Here is a 22,286-nt window from a genome sequence, read left to right as displayed (position 1 = left end):
CAGATGCAGAAATTGTTGTCACTGTTGATGAAAAGCAGATTAGACAACAGAATCCTGCATATGAAGACACTGGGAGGCTCAAGACCAAACAGGTTCTTAATTGGGTACCTCCTTTCATCTCTGACAAGGGATGTCCTGCTGCAAGTCGCTACATGCATGGGAAACAGCCGCAGAAGGAAGCATGGGGCCGGGATTATTGATCGATCAATACTCGGGTTGCTCTCACCACAACCTAAGAAAGGGTAACATGTTAATTTCAGAATATTTCGCTAATTAAGAAGAAATCCTTGCGAGATAATTAAGATGACAGCTGGTGGCCGAGCGCTCGCTAGATGATGGGGACCTTCTTCAATATATCATCACCGGGCTTGGTCAGGACTTCAGCTGTTCAATCACGCTGGGAGAATTATACTCCCAACTCCGATCAATCAATTATGAGACGCGCCGATCACTCTAGAATTAATGGCGGCCACGACATAGGAGGCGGGCGTCGTCAACTCAGCGAGTCGCAACAGTGGCTCTGGAGGACATAATGCATGGCGGTCGAAGCAACTCATCGCGCGGTAGAGGCCATGGCGGCGGGAACAATTTCGGCGGCAACTCCGGCGGTCGTGGCCGGGCATGAGCGCACGCCAAACACAGATCGTTGTGTCCCACATGTCAAGTCTGCAGCTTCAAGAGAGGGCATGCATACTGCAGCTGATCGAATGCTGGCATAGGTATGAAGAAGATTATGTATCTAATCCTAAACATGTTGCATCTGCAGTTACAGGCTCAGGATACGGATTTAATACCAATTGGTATATTAACACCGGTGCATATGACCGGTGAATTAGACAAACTCAATGTGAAACAAAAGTACGAAGGAGGAGATCAAATCCACACAGCTAGTGGAGCAAGTATGGATATAAGTCACATTGGTTCCACTATTGTTCTTACACCAAATAATCACAAAATTCATTTAAATAATGTTCTATATGTTCCCCAAGCTAAGAAAAAATTGGTTTCTGTGCATCGCCTTGTTTCTCATAACTCTTCTTTTCTTGAACTTCATCGTGATTATTTTTCTATCAAGGATCAAACCACCAGGAGAACTCTGCTTAGCGGGAGATCATGGCGCAGGATCTACCCCATACCAAAAACATCATTGAAGCAAGCCTGCAATGCTGAAAAACTCTCTCTAGCACGGTGGCACAGTCGTCTCGGTCATCCCTCATCCTCAATAGTTAAACAAGTAGTTAATAATCACCATCTTCCATGTTCAGATTTTTCGAGTCAGTTGGTTTGTAATGCTTGTCAACAAGCAAAGAGTGATCAGTTACCTTTTCATGTGTCCACAAGTATTTCTAAATATCCCTTAGAACTCATATTCTCCTATGTATGGGGTCCTGCTCCTGTGTCTGTAGGGAGAAAGAAGTACTATGTGAGTTTTATCGACGATTTTAGCAAATTTAGTTGGGTTTATTTTCTACAATATAAATCCCAAGTCTTCGAAAAATTCCAGGAGTTCCAAGTTATGGTAGAAAGATTGTTTGGTAGAAAAAAAATTATCGATGTAAACCAACTGAAGAGGTGAATATCAGTCCATAAAACTCCTTTTTTTACTAAGATTGGCATAGTTCATCATGTCTCATGTCCTCATACTCATCAACAAAATGGGGCGGCAAAACGAAAGCATCGGCATATAGTGGAGGTAGGATTGTCTTTGTTGTCTCATGCCTCTGTGCCTCTTAAATTATGGGATGAGGCCTTCCAAGCTGTCATTTATCTCATTAATAGAGTCCCTAGCAAAGTTATATTAAGCAATGTACGAAGATAGGACTAGAAATACATAAGTCAGTGTCTACTCTTGTTAGTGGTTTTTCTTATGCCGATTAGGCTGGTAGCATAGATGACAGGAGATCAACTGGTGGATTTGCAATCTTTTTAGGTTCAAATCTAGTGTCTTGGAGTGCAAGGAAACATCCTACTGTGTTCTTATCAAGTACGGAATCAGAATACAAAGCTATAGCTAATGCAACAACAGAGATTATATGGGTAAAAACTTTGCTCGCAGAATTAGGCATAAAATGCCCTCAAGCAGCAAAGATCTGGTGTGACAATTTAGGTGCCAAATATCTTTTAGCTAACCCGATATTTCATGCCAAAACAAAGCATATAGAAGTTGATTATCACTTCGTCAGAGAAAGAGTAAGTCACAAACTTTTAGAGATTTATTTTGTGTCTTCCGATGATCAGGTCGCAGACGGATTTACAAAGCCGCTGTCAGCAAGACTTTAGCAAAATTTCAGAAACAATCTCAACTAGTAGGGCTGTGATTGAGAGAGGGTGTTGGAGATATTCAGTTGTATGCGCACACATGCAGTCCAGATAGAACAAGCTATTGCGTGCACATGTGACGGTACGTTAGTTCTTATCTAATAGGCTGTTACAGGTAGCTTGGATATTATCGCTTGTAACTATATATATATCTGTAAACTTGCCAGAGAGGTTAGCATCTTGTAATCGCCACGGCCAGGACTCTTCTGGCTATATATAACACGTAGGCAACACATGGATATGGTGTGGTTGTTTCTCCCAAAACTTCACAAATATTATGTACTTGCATGTTTGCAAAGTTCACTGAGAAGGATGGTAGTCCCTGCAATCATACAAATTTCCCTTAATTCTTGATTTTAGGGCACGTTTAGTTCGCGAAAAGAAAATTTCTTTGTGTCACATCGAATGTTTGACCGGATGTCGGAATGAGTTTTTGGACACGAATAAAAAAAAGAATTCAATAGCTCGTCTGGAAACCGCGAGATGAATCTTTTGGGGTTAGTTAATCTGTCATTAGCATATGTGGGTTACCGTAGCACTTATGGCCAAGCATAGACTAATTAGGCTCAAAAGATTTATCTCACGATTTCTCCCGAACTGTGCAATTAGTTTTTTCATCTATATTTATTGCTCCATTTAAGTGTTCAAAGATTCGATGTGACGTTTTTGGAAAAAGTTTTTTGGGAACTAAACAAGCCCTTACTTTCTTTCGCTTTGTCCCTGGAGTATGCATCAGAACTCACCTATGATCTTTATATGGGCTTTATTGTAAAGCTGGATAGTATAATCTTCGATTAAAAACCATTCATTTGGATATTTTGCTGTTTTCATATAGCTTAAACCCTTTAAGTTCATCACAACTCACAAAACAAACATTAGCCTAGTTCAGCACTTAGGCGTAACTTTGCAAGCCATATTTTGTCACACTACTGTGTTGGGGAATTTGTTCTTTGCATAAATATGTGTTTTGCGAGAATTGTATGTTTTAAACCCTTGGTAGACCTTGGTGGATAAAACCATGTTATTTGTTTGGAGTTCTCTTACAATCTCCAGTGTGCTCAAAAAAAATTTAGTCGGGTCGGCTGAAAGGCCAACCAAATTTCATTGAGATGGAAGAATTTGAATGCGTCCCAATTCAACAAAAGCATGAGAAAGTTGGTTGATCCCACAGATTTTTTAAATGAATGCTACTTTTCTGATAAGATATAAGAGATGCAAAATATAGGACTCTGTTTAATTGCTTTGATTGGTTCATACAGTGGAGAAGTTGGAAGCCCTCTGTTTTCACTGAAATTTTGACAAATTGACCCTTAAGCAAACTTATTTTAACTTTGGTCCCTAGCAGAAACTTCAACCAAAAATAGGCTCCAGGGTCACTGCCACAGTAGATGGCGCTGAGATATGAGGCATAGCGCCAAGGTCTTCGGTGTTGAATGCTTGCCAGCGTGGAGGGCGACTCCCGCGAGCAGCCGACGTGGCAGGTGTTCAGCACCGAAGGCATTGGTGCTGAGGCGACAAGGTTAGCGCCAGGCATGTTGGCGCTGACCTCCGGCAGTTAGCAGGCGGCCGGGGCTGACCCAGCCTTCTTCCTCCTCTCTTCTCCTGCTCTTCTCTGTTTGTTCTTGCACACGCCGACGAGTTCTCTCGCCGCCCTCTCCAAATTGAGGCCAAAACCACCGAAAAGCAAGGGCATTTCGTAGGGAGTGGCTTAGGGATCGATTGTAGAGGTAAACTCCTCGAAAAACCCTTTGTTTGGACCAATTTTTCTATAGATTTGGCATATGTTTGGGTGTTCCATATTTGGGTGAAAGATGAACTTTAAATCGGTGGCTGTGGATGTATTGTGGGAGGATTGATGCCAAGGGTTTGAGTGATGGATTGATGGCTAGGGTTTGATTTGTTTGATTTTAGTATTAGGGTTTGATTGGTAGGGTTTAAAAGTTAGGGTTTGAGTGACGGATTGATGGCTAGGGTTTGATTTAATTTTTAGGGTTTGATTGGTAGGGTTTAAAAGCTAGGTTTGAGTGATGGATTGATGGCTAGGGTTTGATTGGTTTGATTTTATTGTTAAGGTTTGATTGGTAGGGTTTGAAAGCTATGGTTTGATTGGTAGGGTTTGAAAGATATGGTTTGATTGCTATGGTTTTGATGCATGATTTGAGCCTTAATTATTTTTTTGATTGTTTGGGATTAAATGGTAGGGTTTGATTGTGGTTGTTCAAAAGCTACAATTTCATGGTTACGGTTCGAGGGTTTAGGGTTTTTGTTTTTAACCCAAAATAAAATATTTGTGTAAGGCAAATTATAGGCATATGTAAGTGTACTTGTAAGTAAAATCTTCTGGTACAAAAATAGTACAACTCTATTTATATTGGGATTGGCATAGCATTTGTATTGAAATAAAATTGTTCATTTTCTTTGTTACATATTGTAGATGGATAGATTGGTCCGACATCATTTCAGTGGTTGTGTGGTAGATGAAAGTAGTGGTGGAAGCAAGTTTGAAGGAATGTCAGTTAGGCAATTAGTGTTTCGCGGCAAACCCACTTTAGAGGAGTTAATAGTCTGAACCAAAGATGAATTGGGTTGGAGTGATGACTCGATTGGTATGCAAGGAAGATAAGGTGTGGATGCCGGTGTCATGTCACATAAAGAGGTGGAATGGGAAACATACGTTGATATACTCTTAGGGTCACAATCCAAATCTCTAGAGATGTTTGCTTGGAAGGAAGATGGGTAAGAATTGAAAAGAGAAATGTTAGATCTTAATGAAAGTCGGAGCAATGGTTCCCCTGGTATTGTAATGAAGAGAATAGAGATGCATTTATGCCGGAAGACAGCAAGCTCACCCTGAGATAAATGTGAATGTAGGGGAAAAAGAACAATGTAACATTAGCAGACATAGCTGACGATCCGGAGGACGTGGAGGAGCCGAACGAGTACGCCACGCACACACGCGTAGGTCATACGATCGAGGCGGGACCAGTCCGTGATGGAGTGGTTAGTGCTTGCAATATCTTAGACGTTAATACATGTCCTCTAGTATTTGTTGTCCTCATTTCTACCCTGCAAGCATGAGAGCTTCTAAGGACCGTCAACGAAGCGGGAGTGGCGCTTGGCACACCACCTGGGTCCGAGGGAGAGAACAGCACCCTCCGCAATGCCCTACGGGTCTTAATTGAAACCCCTTGTTATTTATAGTTGCCAATACAACCGGTATTCAACTCTTCCTTTTGGTGCAGAGTCTACGACAGCGTTGTCGTAAGATGGCGGCACGCTTGGGTTGTAGGACAGCTGACGCCGTTCAGCCAGGTCAACGGTAGGAGGAAGACCATGGAGAGGATGAAGAGGGAGCAGAGGTAGAGGGAGAGGAGGAGGAGGTAGGGGAACATGAGGAGGACGAAGAGAAGGACGACGACGGCGAGGAGGAGGATGAAGAGGAGATAGTCGAGCTCGGTCAATTGCAGCTAGAGGACGCCCCTCAGCCATCACAGTCTGGCCCTTCGTCACAGGCAGGCCCATCTCGACCACGACGCAAGCGAGTGCCTGCCCAGGACTGGAGGTACACTTCGGATGGGCCGCGAATTAGGGGTAGGAAAAGGTAAGTAGTGCTGGTGGATTCATGTTTAGGGACTGTTAACTGTTAGGGTCTTTTGTGCGAGAACTACTGTGGGACCCCTATGTATGGACTCCTACGTTTTCGACTGCTTTGTATGGACTACCACAGATGAATGCACTTGATGTAAGGTTTGATGCACTGTTTATGGATCAATGTATGAATGGTATTGATCGATTGTTCGATGGTTGGCTGTGGTTGGATTTTTGGTTGAATGACTTGGTGGATCAATGTCTGAATGACTTCATGTATATTATTGTATTGAGATTGACATATGGATAAATGGTGTATGCCTGTGATTTTTTGATAAATGTTGCATTGAGATTAGATATGTATGTGGTGGGACAGAGGCGGACTCAGTTGAAACATTGGTAATGTAGGACACTCAGCGCCAAGATAAATGGCGCTGCTATGCCATACCTCCGCGCCAAATCACATGGCGCTGACCTCCCTGGAGGCGGCCAATATCAGCGCCACTTTCCAGTATGCGCTCGGGGTGGGACTTGCCACAAACAGTTAGGTCCCACCTCACTGAGCCTAGCCAGCTCAGCACTTCAAAACGGTCATTTTCAATACGCACTCGGGGGGCGCCGCATCCCTCAAATTCTAAGTCCAATCTCAACGCCAATATACTCGGCACTGAGAGTTGGCATGTCAGCGCCTTGATCCACATGCTTCCAAAACGTGTCCAAGGGGTGCGGCTTGCGGCAAACGCCTAAGTGCCGAAGGTCAGCGCTAATGTAACTGACGCTGGCCTTGAGGGCTCAGCACTAAGGCCGTTGACGCTAATATCCTGGCCACGTCAGCTAGTCACCCTACTCGGCGTCCATGTAGGCAGGTGTTCCGCGCCAATGACAGTGACGCTACCTTTCATTCTCTCAGCGCCAGGCGCACTGGCACTAACCTAAAGGCCTATTTTTGGTTTTAAGTTTTGGTCAGGGCCTATTTTTAAGAAAAGTTTGTGAAAAGGGCCAATTTGTCAAAAAAATCGGTGTTTTCAAGGAGACCCAAACTTATATATATATAGAGAGAGAGAGAGAGAGAGTACTGGCCTGTTTGGGAGAGCTTCTCTCAGCTGCAACTTTTCTCAAAAATTGCTTCTGTCAGAAGTTGTCCCAAACGCTCCATAGCTTCTGAGAATCTGTAGTTATTAATTCTAAAACATAAATTAAGAAGTCAGAAACTAGGTTTCAAACTAGGTTTCAGAGTATTTTTCAGATTATTAGAAGCTGGCTATCAAACAGCTTTTTCTTAGAATCTAAAACTCCCCCAAAGGTGCCCTACATTGAAGACATGAAAGTTCGCATATATTGTTGTTACACCAAATGATGTGAATGACAGCTAAGAGATCGCATGGATTGCTGCAGGCTGCAGCAGACGCTGTGCTGTGATGATTCTGTTTACATAACAGAAGCTGTTGTCAACTCTATCAGAGCCCAAATCTGAAACCGCAGTCTTTTACACGGATCACAAGGGGATGTAACAAATTCTCTTATTCAATATGACATTACATAGGGATCTCATTACTATAGGCTTATATATAACAAACATATACATGGGCATATAAGCAAAGAACTTGATGATGATGAACTTATCAACAACAAGATGCGGCCGATGATGTTTGATCAATTTGGTGGTGTCCTAGAGCCAAGTGCTCTTGAAAGCTCTCTAATGATGGACTTCTCCTTGGCATCTTTATCTCCTTCAAAATGCCATTTTCGGGACATCTCTTCGGCCTATAGTTTCAGAATGGGAAAAGGTGGACGACAAAATGGTATTTGTTACCCAGCCAAAAGGGAAAAAAAAGAAAAGGATTAACGCTGAGAGATAAATAGAAGAGCAAGTATGTAGGCAGAAAGGAAAAGTACGGTAGGTAAAGAATTCTATGTTACCCAGCTTCTCAACGGAGCTATTTGTTCTTTGATCATATCGGCTCGTGGTTGCACTGCATCTCTTCCTTTAGTTCTGACATCATTTACCTAAAAGGAGATGTCGATGCATATTGTTAGTAGAAATATATAATTTATTATGTGTTTCATGTACGCATAACAGTGTAAATTATCATCTACACCAACATAACAAAGAACAAAAGTTAATTCTCATTGCATAAAACAATATCAACATTCCGGTTTCCTGGATATTTTCATTGAACTGAACCCCTTTGTATCCTTAAGGTTACCCTCATCTCTACCTTGGTTGTAAAGATTTTAGTCACTCCAGCACGATCAAAGAATACGAGCCACTAGGAGCAGAGCAATTATTATATGACAAGTATATACTGCACAAACCTAGCCAGTAGCCACAAACTTAGCATTGGAAACTACAGTTTGAATTCGCTAGCAAATTTTTCTTTTCTTCAGAAGGCGGTGAATATCATAAATTTATTTGACTTAACTGTTCGCTTGAAGGTAGCCCTTTTGACTTACCGAATGCAACTGCAGCTTATCTGCTGTGTATAATAGGACAGCAGTTGCTCCTCCAAACACCAATATAGTTGCAGCAACAAATGCCTTCCCAACTGTGCAAGTTAGAAGTTAGAACAACTCATCGAAGACAGACTACAGCAGATTAATGTTTTGAGGCCAGAATATACTCTGAGAATATCCAGCAACTACAGCCTTCAACTTTTCGGGGTCCATGGGAGGTGGGTGCCTATCACGCCGCCGCTCATTGGCTGTTGAGGCAGAGTAGTTAGGTTGCTCACTCGGAAGCTCCCATCTGCAAACAAGCACCACAATAAGCACGGTAAAAAGAAAGAAAATACATCACCAAGTTCTGTTTTTCTGCATAAGCTTGATAATGCATGGAATTTCGGAATTTCTGGGAGTCTGAAAACATAGGAAACACTGGATCAGCAATTAAACACAGGAAAATCATTAGGCCATCTCCAACGGGGGTGCTTAAAGAGATGCTTAAAATAAAAACCCGGTTTGTTTTGCCACGTTTTTCTTTTGCAAGAAGCTCCAATTAGAAGATTAGTTCACTACTCCACAAAATTTAATTACAATGAAAGATTAAGCGGTTAGAAATTTATTGTTCACTAACATACTTGCAGCAGTAACGTCCTTGTAATCAATAGAATCCCTAAAAGAACATAAAATGTTTGCATCTGCACATATGGAGAGAGAGAAAAAAAACATGAGGGCTCTACACACAGATGAATAAATGATGATCACTCTCATTCCTAAGGGTGCAGATGAAACAAAGCAGGGGTGAAGCTTCCGTTGTTGGACTGTCGTCCTAGGACAGTGATGACCCTTAGCAAAAGTCAACTTAATACCTATGGTGTAGACAAAGATCAAGCAATACAGACATATTTGACTTCTCAATTGAAGTTTAAGTTCATCACCAAAACCTTAACCACAAGACTTCACTGGGAACGTAGCTCATAGTTGTTGACGACGCTCACCAGATATCCTTTGCGCCAGGTGGATATATAGTCGATGGGGTTGTGGTTATTCATGAATTAGTTGAGGTTCCTTGGACTTGAGAAGATGGAGCAGTGCAGACTGTTGGCATCGAACCAGCAAGATTGGGGTAGAAACAATGCTGGAGGCGCAATGTGGTCAAGCATGATCTTAGTCACTATTTTTCTTTTTCTTTTTCTCCTATTTTGACTTAGTTGTGGTTTCCCCAAGGAGAGATGCAAGTGGCAACAAGAAGGGGGTAATTGCAAAAATATGATGTTTGGTATTTCAGATTTATGATTTATGAATAATAGTCCCCTGAACAGATTCTCTTTGAAATCGAAAACGATGAAATGCTATAAGCAAAGTAGACATCTTTGGGGCTAAGTTTCTAGACAGTGACAGTCGTCCAGCATACACAGAGATGGTGGCTCTGCATTCTAGAGTTTTTGAAGAAAAGCAAAAGGCATTCTGTAAGGATGGTGTGTGAAGTGTGGGGTGAGTAGTGGCGTGTGGGGATAAGACTTACTTCTGGGATCATATCTGGCTTTCTTCCAATTTTTCAAAAGAACTGCTGGTAAAAGTACAGTTGTTAAAATACTCATTTCAATGAACTAACTAAAGAGGAATTTTCGCAAGACATATTGTATGAAGCATTCTTTCACTTTGGTAAGTGTTCTAATCAGCTCATCAAGTTGGGAGAACATGTCAGACAATCAATTGATCAGCTTTAGCATTATGAACTGGCCACTCCAAAATCATATCATCTACCTCAAAGCATAAGCTCCTAAACCCCTCTCCCTTAGTATATGGTGATTTATTTCTTGATTACTTTCTAAACCTTTTTAGTGTAAACCCTCTCGAAGTCTCAAAACATGTTTCTAAATCTAAACTTTTTTACCACACCAGTCAAGCTGTTGTGGCGGTGTTATTTCAGCCAGACTGGCGCGGCAGAAGGATATTGTCACACCAACTACTCATATCGTGATAGTGTTATTTAGCCACACTAATGGGGTAACGTGGCAAAGAAAAGGGTTCATATCTGGAAATAAGTTTTAGAAGGGTTTAGTTTGAAAATTAAAAAATTAAAAGTTCAAAAAATAAAAAATGGTGGTGATTTCCCTATTCCAAACATACTAAGAATTACTTCTCGATCAAAAACTCACATTGCATTCACCAAAAGAAATCTCATACCCACGCACAATTGCGTACTCGTGTACGAGGCATGAGCGATCATGATCAGATCTTCATCAGACACAGATTAATCCAATCAAGCACGTAACAAACATATACTCGGCCTCCAGAATTCTGAACTGACGAGCAACATAATTGGAGTCTGGAGAAGAATCGTCGGTAGAAACAGATACCTTTTGGGGCCGAAGGTGGCCTGCGGGAGAGAGACGTACGAGCGGAGCGGGTTGAGCGCGTCAGGGGACAATCCGACGGCCTCGGCGCCGCCCCGCGGGAGGGCCCAGCGGGAGGACGCGGAGAGCGAGGGCTCCCCCGGGGGCGGCGTCGCCCTGATGGGCACGGAGTGGCGGAGGATCTCCGGGAGCACGTCGGGCGACGCGGACGGCTGAGCCGCGGCTGGCCCGGGCGCGGGGGAGGGGGAGGGGAGCTTCCCCGCGAGGCGGCCGGCGGCGTGCTTGGACTCCTGGAGGAAGTAGGCGCCCTCCTTGGCGGCGAGGCGGCCGGCCAGGAAGCTCATGGGCGGCGGCGCAATTGATCGAACAGGTGGCGTGCGCGGAGGGTTGAGGCTCGCGTTGATCGAACAGGTGGGGTTCTCTTATGAAGGTCCGGTCGTACGAAAGGAGTGACGTCGAGGTGGAGGGCTGCATAAGAAAGTTTAATGCTGGCTCCAATTTATCTATAGTCAATTTAATAGTCAATTCATATAATAATTACCTATAAAACATTAATACATGGTCTCATATGTCATACACATATTTTGTGTGAAATCCATGTGCAACTGGCTACAAATTAGTAGCTCACATCTATTCTCTCTTTCTCTTATCTCTTTAAAATATGCTTATAGCTGACTTATAGCCTGCGATTATACCTGCTCTAACTACACGCAAATCAACTTTTACTTTTTTTAACTCGTTATATAAACGTACATTATAACTTGTTAAAACATGTTCAATGATAGAGCCTATTATAGGCTCTATCTCAATCTACGTCAGTAGAAAAAAAATTCTTATTCAAAGGAAATCAAACTGACTCTTCATAATTACAGGCTAATTAATTCTTCGTTCACATTTCATCTGATCAGCACCTCTAATTAGAGTCAACACACGTATAAAACATATTTTCTGACTATCTCTTCGTTTTATATGTCAAGAGTCAATGTTTTGCTAACTACGCAAAACAACCATTTTTCTCTCTCCTATCATGTCTCTCTTCCACGTAGCGAGCATGCAGCAATAGAGACAACAATGAGAATCATTTGTATGTGCCCTTATAATGATACGTGTAAAAGTAGAGTTAAGTGTGGTTCTTCATTAATACAATAAAATTTTCTTTAATACAACCGCTTTTGTTTCTCCTTCGGTTTCTTTCCTCTATGTCAACAAATTTACATACATGACGTTTAAGAGAGTTAACTACTAAACACCTTTTGTACGTGTTCTAATAGCCTAGAAAAGGGCTCCAACTCAAGAAAGTTAAAAAACTATTGGTTCAATTATATTGTTTTAACCTCCGTTTTCCAGTCTAAAATGTGAAAAATAGGACTGAATCCAAACCTCCGTGCTTCTAATTATGTCATGCCTCTATTTCTTTTACTTGTCATTTTAGAAATCTGACACTCTGATAAACATGTTTTATCACTATTAAGTATTACGCCAAAGTATTTTTCATGACCAAACTATGGGTGTCCTTTTCACATATTAAAACCAAATATATGTTTAATTTATTAATTATTTAAGAATTCGAGGTTTAACTATACTTATTCGAACAACTCCTGAGAGCAGAGGTCGTATACTGATATACATTTCAACACATGTTGGTATTTTTATTATTTGTGTTACCGTTCCCAGATGGTCGCCTGGACCTGAAGTCAAAAGTATGAACCAATTCTTGAGAAGCAAGTTGTTTCATCTGAAAACCCTACTACCGTATCCGTTAAAGTACAGCTACATTAAAAAGTTCTTCTACCGTATTGTCTTGATCAACAAGTTCTTCTACCGTATCCGTTAAACTACAGCTACATTAAAAGTTTTTATTAGGAGGATTAGATCAACCAGTCTGCCATGTGACAATTTCTTCTCAAACTACTGCAATGCATGAACACCCCTGCTAGTCTGATCCATTATTGATTTTTTGTCACAAGTTTAAATATCCGTCTTATTAAAAAAATTATGCGTATTTAGGTTATAATGAAAATATATTTGTAATTACATAAGTATTTTAAGACGAATCAAACATGTGCCAAAAATCAATGTCATCATATATTAAAATACAGAGACAGTATTACAAAAGCTGCAAATGGGAATTGCTCCTTTTACAAGTAGAGAAGAAAAGGACTTACAAATAGCCCTGATAGAGCATTGTCGTTTTGTCAACACCGTCGGTTCTTTTTTTCTAAACTTCACTCATCCAAGTAAATTTGCAGAAGTTTTACAAAAAGAGAAACAGAAACCGTGGCCAAAAAAACATACAACGCTACAACTGGAGGTTTCCCATTGGATAAACACGGCATATAGAGAACAGAAATTAGTGATCCTCTTGCTGTTGATTATAACTTTCTCCATTGGTATAATTTTACAAGTTACAACAATGCTATGTACGGCTCATATAATACAAAACTACTCAATCAATTAAAGAATAGATGAAGAGAACTAATTGCCGCTTTACTCATTAAATGGAGAATAAAACCACATACATGATTTGAGAACCCACAGCCTGAGTCATCAAATGATAAATCCTAACAATACAAATAAGACAGCCTTCAAAACTAGAAAGGCGCCGCTAACCTTGCTCGGCATAATGAAACTGATTCTTTCTTGATCAGATGTGGATGGTGTACTCCCACAGTAACAGCATTGTACAAGTCAGCAGTAGCAAAGATATGGCAGCACTGCAGCTTGGATGCAAACTTCAGATGTTGATACCATAACATAGGAGATAAGTGCCAGGAATTGAAATTGAAAACAAATTGCTGGTCAGGAGTTGAGCAAATGCCAGAGCCATCATCACAAAGTGCAATTTTTTTTCTCCTAGAAGTGAGAGCTCAATCACCCCGCTTTCTGATTTGATTCCAATGGTACGCTAGGGGAAAGAAGGGTAAGCCAACCTGTCAGCCAAAGCACCAAAATTGCCTTCTAAAATTGCTATAGGAACAAGAAAGTCCTAAACGTCTCAGTTCTCTGTTCTGCACATACAATCAAGACATCGAGGATGTCTGAATATGCTCCTTGCAACTGGTCTCTCATGAACTTGTTTAGTTTGCTGTATGAGTTTTCTTACTCTACTTTCAAATTCATTCCACTCCATAGTGGCATTCTTCAGAAGTATGCTGGCTAGCCGGCGCTTGTTTGGTCTAACAGTAGGAAGGTCCCCACCACCATAGTACATGCGATATCCTTGGACAAGGGAAGAGAACTGGCTACCTGGGTCAGTCATAGCAAAGGCATCGGCAGCTGCACATGCAATAAAGTCCAAGGCCGCTAACTGCAAATGGGAAGAGCACAAAAAATTATTGAGTGTAACAATATTTATAAGACATTAGTGTAAATTCTGAAATTGTTGTGTTCCTTATTTTGTCCAGTTTCAACTATAGTATTTGGATCTGAGTATTTCCAAGTAGGCATGCACATGAATATTCTATTGTTCTCAAAAGTTCTTCGTTCATAATTTGAGTTCACAAAACTTCTTGTCTTGAACTGCGTAGATTTGGTCTATTAACAAGCAACCTATTTTTAAAAATTTTGCTGTTTTTACACACTGAGGATTTATGACTTCAATCAGATTTTTTTTCCGTATATTACATGGAAGTGGCCAAAAAATAATATCTTATCAAATATTACCTGGGATGAGAAGTTTCTGAATGGTTCAAGCTCCGCCGGAGACAGAAGAGTTTCTTTAGATACTAAAGCAGGGTATAGGCGGCTTATGGCAGCCATCCTATGCCTACCTCCATAAATTTCAGCACCTGCAATGTATACATTTGTGTTGCGCTTGAAACCAATAGCTGCTAGCATAAGCACAGCCTCTTCAGGTGCAAGGGGGCATTTGCCTTCAGATCGCAAGGAAGCAGCAGAGGGCAACCTAACATGATAGTGAGACTTTCAGAGATAGACACCGTTTGTAAGGGCAGGCAATAGATTTAATAAACTGGACTTAAACATCATGTACTTTTTTTTGTCACTCGATAGGGTTAGGACCCACATGTCAGTGAAAGCCATGTGAAAGAAAGAAAAATTGAAGTGGCAAAAGGGAATCAAGATTTAATCGAAGGTAGAGGAATTTTTGCATTTAATAAAAGTAGCCTTCTGGTTTAGCATGGAAGATTTTTCAAAGTTGGACAGGAAGATGATAATTTATATTCATCTATATGCAAGGCAGAAAAGTATTAGTATCAAACAGCATACGTACTTTGTTGTCTTCCTTAGTTCTGTCAGGGCTGGAAAGTGAATTTGGCGATAGATCTCTAGTTCCTCTTCCTCATCTTTTCCACCACCAAAGTAACACAGAGAATATGCAACCATATCAATCTCAAACCTGAGATGAACAGCTAGATATTTCGTTGGATCATTCTTGTACCCCTTGAGAACAGATTTTCTAGTAAAATGACCCAAAAGATTATCCTCCAAAGGCGATGGATGGGGTCTATGACCATGCAACCTCTCTACAAGTAATGCACCAGTTTGCTGTATTTTGTGTACGAAGCGAAGAGCATGAAAATTGCATCTGCAACGCAGTCTCTGTAGAAAAGTAGATGAACATATACACTCAGATCATGCAACTTGATATGTTAACAATAGAAAATATGCAGCTTGATATGTTAACAATAGAAAATATGCAGCTTGCAAATTAGCAAATAAACCCTAGCTTCTTTTTTAGTCAAACACTCCTGTATAGACTTGGAAACTATGAAAAAGGTCCATTATATGTATTGTAGAGCTCTGCTGCTGTGTACAAGTATTCGTGAAACCTAGAGTGAAAAACATCAAAGAGAACTAATGGAATTTGACATTCAGGTGGCCTTGCAGGCAAAACGACAGTAATAAAAAATAGTAATACCTGAAGGTCAAAAGGTATTGGGTCAAAAGACAAACGATTACCAAATCCTACAAAGTGGACAACTCTATTCTTCAGCAAAATGGGTAGTATCTTTTTTACATATAAGTTTGGTTTTGCCTCTTTCATGACATCAGTATCATTAACCTACAGAATAATGCGATAATTAGATACTTAATAATGAGCACGAAAATCATTGTTCTGCCATTCTAGAGCCTTCCACTAAATTAAAATAACTTACAAGGCTACCGATTGCCTCCAAGTCAAGTGATTGCAGCTCCACAGGAAGCTCCTTCACAATCCGAATATCAGATTTCAAATAATTGATAAAATAATCCTCCTGATATATATCGCCAAACTGGCTAAGGAATTGAATTTAATTTGTCAAAATATACAATCATGGGAAAAAATACCAAAGCATAAGAAATGAGATGAAGTTGTAATGTAGAGAAATAATAAAATATACCTTTTGTCCAGCCAAACATTACTGTACAAGAATTTGGGGATGACAAGAGTTGCATTGAGCAATCGAGATATTGTAACAGCATTACAGATCTGTTCATAGATAAGTATGCAGTGAAATCAATTAAATAAGATTATATACCAGTTCACACAAAATCTAAAACTAGATTTAGTTCCCTTCAAGCAGATTATTTAAATCAACTAAGCAAGCCAACAAAATTGAAAGGTATTTAAAAATAAGATTCCACTCATTTTAGAACAACAATGAAAATTCATTACTCTAAGCTGTTTGCATTTACTATCAAATAAAAAATATACTCAACCAGTTTGTACCGATTTTCCAAACAAGGATTCTCATCTTTCTTTGCCAGTCACTTTTGAATGATATGTCAATTTTTTCACAAACTTTGTACAAGCTCAGTATTGAATATTACTTTACAGTCTCTGGACAAATCATACTTACCAATTTTCTAGAAGAAAATTGCATTAATGGTATGATTGCTTCAAATAAACAATGACATGGGCAAATAACATTTGCTGTTTTCAGGTAATAAATAAACCTATCATTTGGAATTCAAACATGACATAATTCTTCTTTCCGTTAAGGGACTACTTACCGCTACCCTTTGCTGGTTTATTCCACCGTTTGCACTGATCATGATGTAACCATTGGTTCCCTCTTCAATTTACAAAAAGGAGGCAAGTCAGATAACAGAGAGGTGAATCCAAATGTGTAAGAACAAAATATCAACATTAGCATGAGAGGATAAACAGAACAAAAAAACCAAGCAATATAAATTATATTACCTGATGCTTCCCAAGTCCTTTTGTCAGAACAAGGTAGCCACATCGTAGCATTTATGGGCTCTTTCCACAAGTCCTTGGGTTCTGGCCTGGTCTCTGCCTAGGCGATTAGCATCATCCATTACAGTTTGCACAGTTCAGTTAATATGTTAAACAACTGTGAAGGTGCAAAGAAAATTTAGCTGCACATTTATGATGTTACCTCAGCCAATGCATGGGCAGCCAAAGCAAGCAAGCGAGTGAGCATGACCTGATGAGGTCTCTTGCCCTTTCCAGCACCGCCCACTTCTTCCTTCAGACGTTTGAACAGCCAAAATCAAGTCACCATTCCAGAACAACAAAAATTATGCAACTGAGTTTCATACTAAACCCATCAACTTATATGTTCATGTTCTTGACCAACAAAGCGAGCAATCAAACTATAGTAACTTTTACCAAAGATACAATTTCTATCGTTTTATGCAGTTTGACACACGTATAGGGTATAGACAATTTTGTTATGTAAAATGCTATACTAGTACTGATACAGTCATTGCTATTTTCACAATTTTTTGGTCCATGCTCCTGAAATAGCTCCACAAGTGACAAGCCAAGCTACATTGCGAAATGCCACGCTTGCACACAACCTTGGTTAGACTAAGAAGCTGAATTTCTAGCTACCACCTGAGTCGGCACGCTTTCACTCCCCCCTAGTAGAGGAGGACCGACCAGGGAAGCCGAACCGGATGCAGTAAACTACCAGGGAAGCGGCAGCCTTACCAAAGTGGATAGCGACGACGCGTTGGCGGCGGCAGGCGCGCGGGGCGGGTGGCGGCGGAGGCGGAAGTGCGGGCGCGCGGCGGGGTCCTGGAGGCGGGAGAACATCCACCAGTTCATGACGAAGAAGAAGGCCACCAGGGCGCCCCACGCGAGCAGGCCCCGCGGCCGGCGCCAGCCCCTGCGCCGCCGCCTCCCCCGCGGCGCGTACGTGGCCGGGGATCCCGCCTGCGACGACGGGAGCAGCGGCAGCGCCGCCGCCGAGGCCTCGGGCATCCCCCTCCTCCCCCACGCCCCCGCCGGATTTGGATCTCGAGCGAGCGGAAGCCTCGGTGGGATGGAGTGCGGGGGGAATCGCGGAGGGAGTTGGTTTGATTCTCGTGCGCGCTTGATTTAGAGATGCAAAGGAAGGGCGTGGCGTGTGATTAGTCTAGCGGATTAGTTTAGCGAGGGGAGTTTGGAATTTTGTTGTGAAATTTGGACGCATTCTTCTCGAGCTGCAGCTGCAGAACGTAGGTAGGCGTAGCAGGGAAGGAAGGTAGCTGCGGCCGGTCACGTGAAAAAAAACTATACCAAAGGTTTAGAAGAACTCTGTCCTATCCATTAGACAATGGACGTTTTTTTCATATTTTTTTCTTTCTTTTATTTTTTGCAATGGTTGGGTTCGGTATTTTTAGAAGATTTTTTTACGGAAGAAGAGCAAGTTTTTTCTTTGATGTTCGCCAAAACAACCTACTTTTCTTTCCGTGGATCGCACAGTGAGCGTATTTGGTATTTGGATATTCTCCGTATCAATGATCTGGTGAATCCTCTTAATTAATCATTAAACAAATAAACTAGAAATGATTGATTATTGCTTGACGTAAAACCAAATAGATTGGATCTATCCGGCTGCACTTTAGAATATTTTTGGATAAATACCCTTGGAAGCTAATCCTCTAGAAAGTACGGTAGTAGCATCCAAATGTGCAAATGTTGTAGCAGGAGCAGGGTCGGTCAAATCATCCGGAGGAAAGTAGGGGAAATGGCCGATACTACGGGAAGAATTCCTCTTTGGCTGATAGGTACTGTAACCGGTATTCCTGTTAGTTTTCGACTTTTCGGGAATATATTGGCGGATGAATTAGTCGTTGTTGTTCTTGTCCAGCGTGCGCATCTCTGCTGTTCTCTTTAGCCCCCTCACGAAAATTAGGGCATTCGCGGTGGAGGATACCCACAGGATGGGATCCTCTAACAGTCAGCGTTACTCATGTCGCTGATATATAGGCCCATATACGGTAAGAGTTATATATCAGGCTGATATATAGATATATACGATAAGACTCACATATCAGTCTCAATGTCCATCTGACTTTTACTAAGAGGAACATCTTCCTATCCATGCGAGTGGTCTTAGATTGACTTGCCAGCTAAGATCATATTTTCAAAATTTATTTTTCTCATAATGCAAATAGCTCTAGGAGTGGCTTAGAAATTTCATATCAGCCTCTAACATATTACTCTCTCCGTTTCATAACGTAAGATGTTTAATTTTTTTCTTAAAATGTTTGATCATTTGTCATATTCAAAAAATTATGAAAATATCATTTATTTTACTTGTGATTTACTTTATTAGCAAAAGAACTTTAAGTATGACTTATTATTTTTATATTTGTACTAAATTTTTGAATAAGATAAATGGTCAAACGTTACAACCAAAAAAATCAAACATATTATATTATGAAATGGAGGTAGTATACGTTAGTCTTTTTTTAAATTTACAAGGTAGTGTAATAGTTTGCACTAACATCCTGCAAACCCATCAATAAATAATTTTTGCCCCTAATCCTCTAAACATGCTCTCTCCTCTTGTCGTCGGCCTCTCACCATCTCTCTCCTCTCCTCCAATTGTCCTCTCCAACGTAGACCAAGAGGGGGCGGCGGCGGATGGGCTTGATGCGGCAGCGTGACAAACAGACGAAAGGGCCGCTGGAGCGGCACGGAGCTAGGGGCGGAGAAGGAGGTGGTGGCAAATGAAAGAGCGGCACGGATCTACCGATGCTCGTCAGGGTTGGTGTTGGGGCTCAACGCCAACAAGATGGGACAAGACAGCAGAGCTCGGCCACAACATGCATGGATGCGTTGGGGAGCTCCTCCGAGGTTGCATGAAGCAATGAGTACCCTCCAAACCCTCTACAGGATGCGTGAAAACTTGTTGAGACTACTCATCCTCACACTCTCTTTCTTCCACGCCATCACAACTCCTACATGGCAAGCAGAGACCACTTGCCACGTAGGAGCACTGTGAATGCCCTTACTACTCACAAGTTTCTCACTTTTATATATTCCCATCTCCGATGTGGAAAATGAGGTGAGAAGATCTAAATATCCTCTTAGGTCGAACTATCAACCTCTTTCCTGGTTCATACCCTAAGTTGAGCAAAGAAAGGGGGAGATAGAGCCATTGCCAACAAGACGAGTGTTGATGCATCCTCCTCGTCGGCAACCAACACCTACTGAATCGCCACCCATAGCCTACCACGCCTACAACTAAACATCGACAGTTGCGTCCACCTATGTTGCCCCAAGATCGATCCGATGTCTCTGTCCATCGCTAACATTCTTAGATCTATCGTCGCACCATCCATGACCAAAGGAGGAATGAAGAGGAGAGTTGTTGTGGCTGTTGAAGAAGATGCTACTGTCCTCATCCCCATACTCAAGCCCAAGGTCGATGCCATTGGCATAGCTAGCCACCATCCTCGTTGTCATCAACTTCGTTTCCTCTATCAACTATCGTTAATGGGCTGAGCTATATACAGAGCTAGGATTGGAAACTTGAAATAGTTTCTATGGATTGCATGGTGGAGAAGCCAGTAACATTTCCAGGGTCATATGGGTTGATGTGATGAGGGAGATTGTTCGTCACATCGGTTATTGATGGCGGGATGGTTGAGAGCCAAGTTTTTGGAAACTCGAAATAATTTTTATAGATCACACGGTGGAGGAGCCCGATAACAAATTTTTTGGTCACATGGGTTGATGTGACTAGATTGATTGTTTGGCACATAGTTAATTGATAATAGGGAGCTCAACTTAAAAGATGGGAACAATACTCACACATCAGACTAGTCTGTTTGGTTGAGTATAATTTATGATGAGGGGGACCAATTTAGAAGGTGAGGATAGTTCTCACATATCGGACTACTTTGTGGGTTGAGTATAATTAGGCATGTTCAAACACCAGGGCGACCATGGAAAAAGCCTAGGCAAAAATCACAGGCCAGAGCCTGATGATCAAAAAAAAAAAAACAAAGCACAAGCCCGGCCCAACCCCGTGTTTTCTTGAGTCGAACCAAGTTTTTTGGGCTTTCTCGGATTTTTTATAATTTTTGGGCTCCAATAGCTAGGCCTGAGTCTGACCTGATGCACAAACTAATATCCCACATTCCCACCTCTGTTATGAGCCAAATTTTCCCACTGATAATCGTTCTTCTTCTGTAGTTATCAAACCATTATGTTATCATTGCAATATTCAATCTTTAAAGAGTAGGCATCGCAAGATGCAGTCTCTAGAAAAATGATATATGGAGACTTAAGATTTATGGTAACATGAGTTTATTTAGGATCTCTTCTGGTCCCAGGAGTAGCTTTGATAGTATTAACAGAAACTGATATGTAAGCATCATCATAAAGTATGTGAATTGTGGGTGAAAAATGACATTTGAGGACTAGACCCACAAGTTAATGATACATCATAATTTTTTTTTTCAACCTGATATCCTTTTGATGGCACTGAGAAAGTTGGTTCTAGTATAAATGTGTCACAAAGTTCTTTAAAAGAACATGAAAGTCTGTTACTATTCTACCTAGGAAGACAGTGATGCTTCTATTTTGGCTCAAATTAAAGCATAATAATAATAATTATTATTATTATTATTATTATTATTATTATTATGTATCCCAACTTAATTAATAGAATAAAAGTACTTCTGAAAGCCTGTCAAGTTGCTTCAATCATTATAGGACAGTACAAAACGCTTCTGCCGAAACAATGTGCCATCTGTGGCTGAAATTTGCCACCAACCACACACTCATGCAGTCCTCCAGGGGATGAAAAAAAAAAGCCAGAAACTAAAGCAGGTCGATCAGTGAAGTGAGCTCCACATCGGCAAGCAATAGGGATCTCACCGATCATCGTCCACAGGGACAAAGCTAGCCAGCATGCGATTTTCTGTCCTCCTAGCTGCTTTGTCATCTCTTATCCCCTCATTTGGCTCCCTGCTCTCCTAAAGTAATCCAGCACTTCGGATGTACTACTACAAATTAGCAATTGATTATTGACTCAGGATGGTGGAATAATAATTAGGTATGTGCTCACACACAGGTTTTGGGGGTTTATTTCAACAAAATACAAGTAGGAGTACTTTTCTGACCATCCATAGTGAACTTTTGTTTATGAGCAATTTTTTTATCCTTAGGAGGTACCACTGTTTTATATGTAAAATTATACATAGAAAACAGTGTTACCTCCTGATACCTTCTCAACGATGGTAAAATTGTTCTGTGTTTATAGTAGATGGGGAATAACATCATTTGATAAATTTTGGTCGCATGGTTGAGAAGCCATATGCGGATATGCCAGCGGACTATTGAATTAGCTTTCTGTCTATCAAATCTCTAATACTTAAAAGCAAAGTCAT

At 41.1% G+C, this 22,286-nt stretch overlaps 2 protein-coding genes across 3 annotated transcripts; both read right to left on the bottom strand.

Moving 5' to 3' along the window:
- Nucleotides 1-7,182: 7,182 nt before the first annotated feature.
- LOC102706290 lies at nucleotides 7,183-11,139 on the bottom strand. The gene is made up of 5 exons (XM_006655895.3): nucleotides 10,710-11,139; nucleotides 8,529-8,653; nucleotides 8,362-8,453; nucleotides 7,828-7,914; nucleotides 7,183-7,671 (listed from the first exon to the last, which is right to left on the bottom strand). Exons 1-5 carry the CDS (start codon nucleotides 11,048-11,050, stop codon nucleotides 7,561-7,563), a joined length of 756 nt encoding a protein of 251 aa, XP_006655958.1. The 5' UTR covers nucleotides 11,051-11,139; the 3' UTR covers nucleotides 7,183-7,560.
- Nucleotides 11,140-13,051: 1,912 nt separating this feature from the next.
- On the bottom strand, nucleotides 13,052-18,136 carry LOC102714838 (O-fucosyltransferase 15-like). 2 transcript variants are annotated; one of them, XM_006656771.3, is made up of 10 exons: nucleotides 17,608-18,136; nucleotides 17,051-17,140; nucleotides 16,852-16,948; nucleotides 16,662-16,723; nucleotides 16,049-16,137; nucleotides 15,824-15,944; nucleotides 15,586-15,729; nucleotides 14,938-15,266; nucleotides 14,370-14,610; nucleotides 13,052-14,013 (listed from the first exon to the last, which is right to left on the bottom strand). In XM_006656771.3, the coding sequence occupies exons 1-10, from the start codon at nucleotides 17,878-17,880 to the stop codon at nucleotides 13,702-13,704; spliced, it is 1,758 nt and encodes a 585-aa protein (XP_006656834.3). In that variant the 5' UTR covers nucleotides 17,881-18,136; the 3' UTR covers nucleotides 13,052-13,701. The 2 variants fall into 2 exon arrangements, with proteins under 2 accessions (XP_006656834.3, XP_040381466.1); XM_040525532.1 differs by lacking the exon at nucleotides 15,586-15,729.
- Nucleotides 18,137-22,286: the final 4,150 nt, after the last annotated feature.

The sequence above is a fragment of the Oryza brachyantha genome, chromosome 6 (assembly GCF_000231095.2).
Source record: "Oryza brachyantha chromosome 6, ObraRS2, whole genome shotgun sequence".
Classification (NCBI taxonomy): Eukaryota; Viridiplantae; Streptophyta; class Magnoliopsida; order Poales; family Poaceae; genus Oryza; species Oryza brachyantha.
This window is presented reverse-complemented; position numbering and strand designations above follow the sequence as displayed.

Coding starts and splice junctions, on each gene's coding strand:
- LOC102714838 (XM_006656771.3), bottom strand. CDS start 17,880: ATGCCCGAGGCCTCGGCGGCGGCGCTGCCGCTGCTCCCGTCGTCGCAG. Junction 16,138..16,661: donor TAAACCAGCAAAGGGTAGCG/GTAAGTAGTCCC, acceptor ATCTATGAACAG/ATCTGTAATGCTGTTACAAT. Junction 14,611..14,937: donor GAACTAAGGAAGACAACAAA/GTACGTATGCTG, acceptor CTATCATGTTAG/GTTGCCCTCTGCTGCTTCCT.
- LOC102706290 (XM_006655895.3), bottom strand. CDS start 11,050: ATGAGCTTCCTGGCCGGCCGCCTCGCCGCCAAGGAGGGCGCCTACTTC. Junction 8,454..8,528: donor AGTTGCTGGATATTCTCAGA/GTATATTCTGGC, acceptor TAACTTGCACAG/TTGGGAAGGCATTTGTTGCT. Junction 7,672..7,827: donor TAGCTCCGTTGAGAAGCTGG/GTAACATAGAAT, acceptor CTGAAACTATAG/GCCGAAGAGATGTCCCGAAA.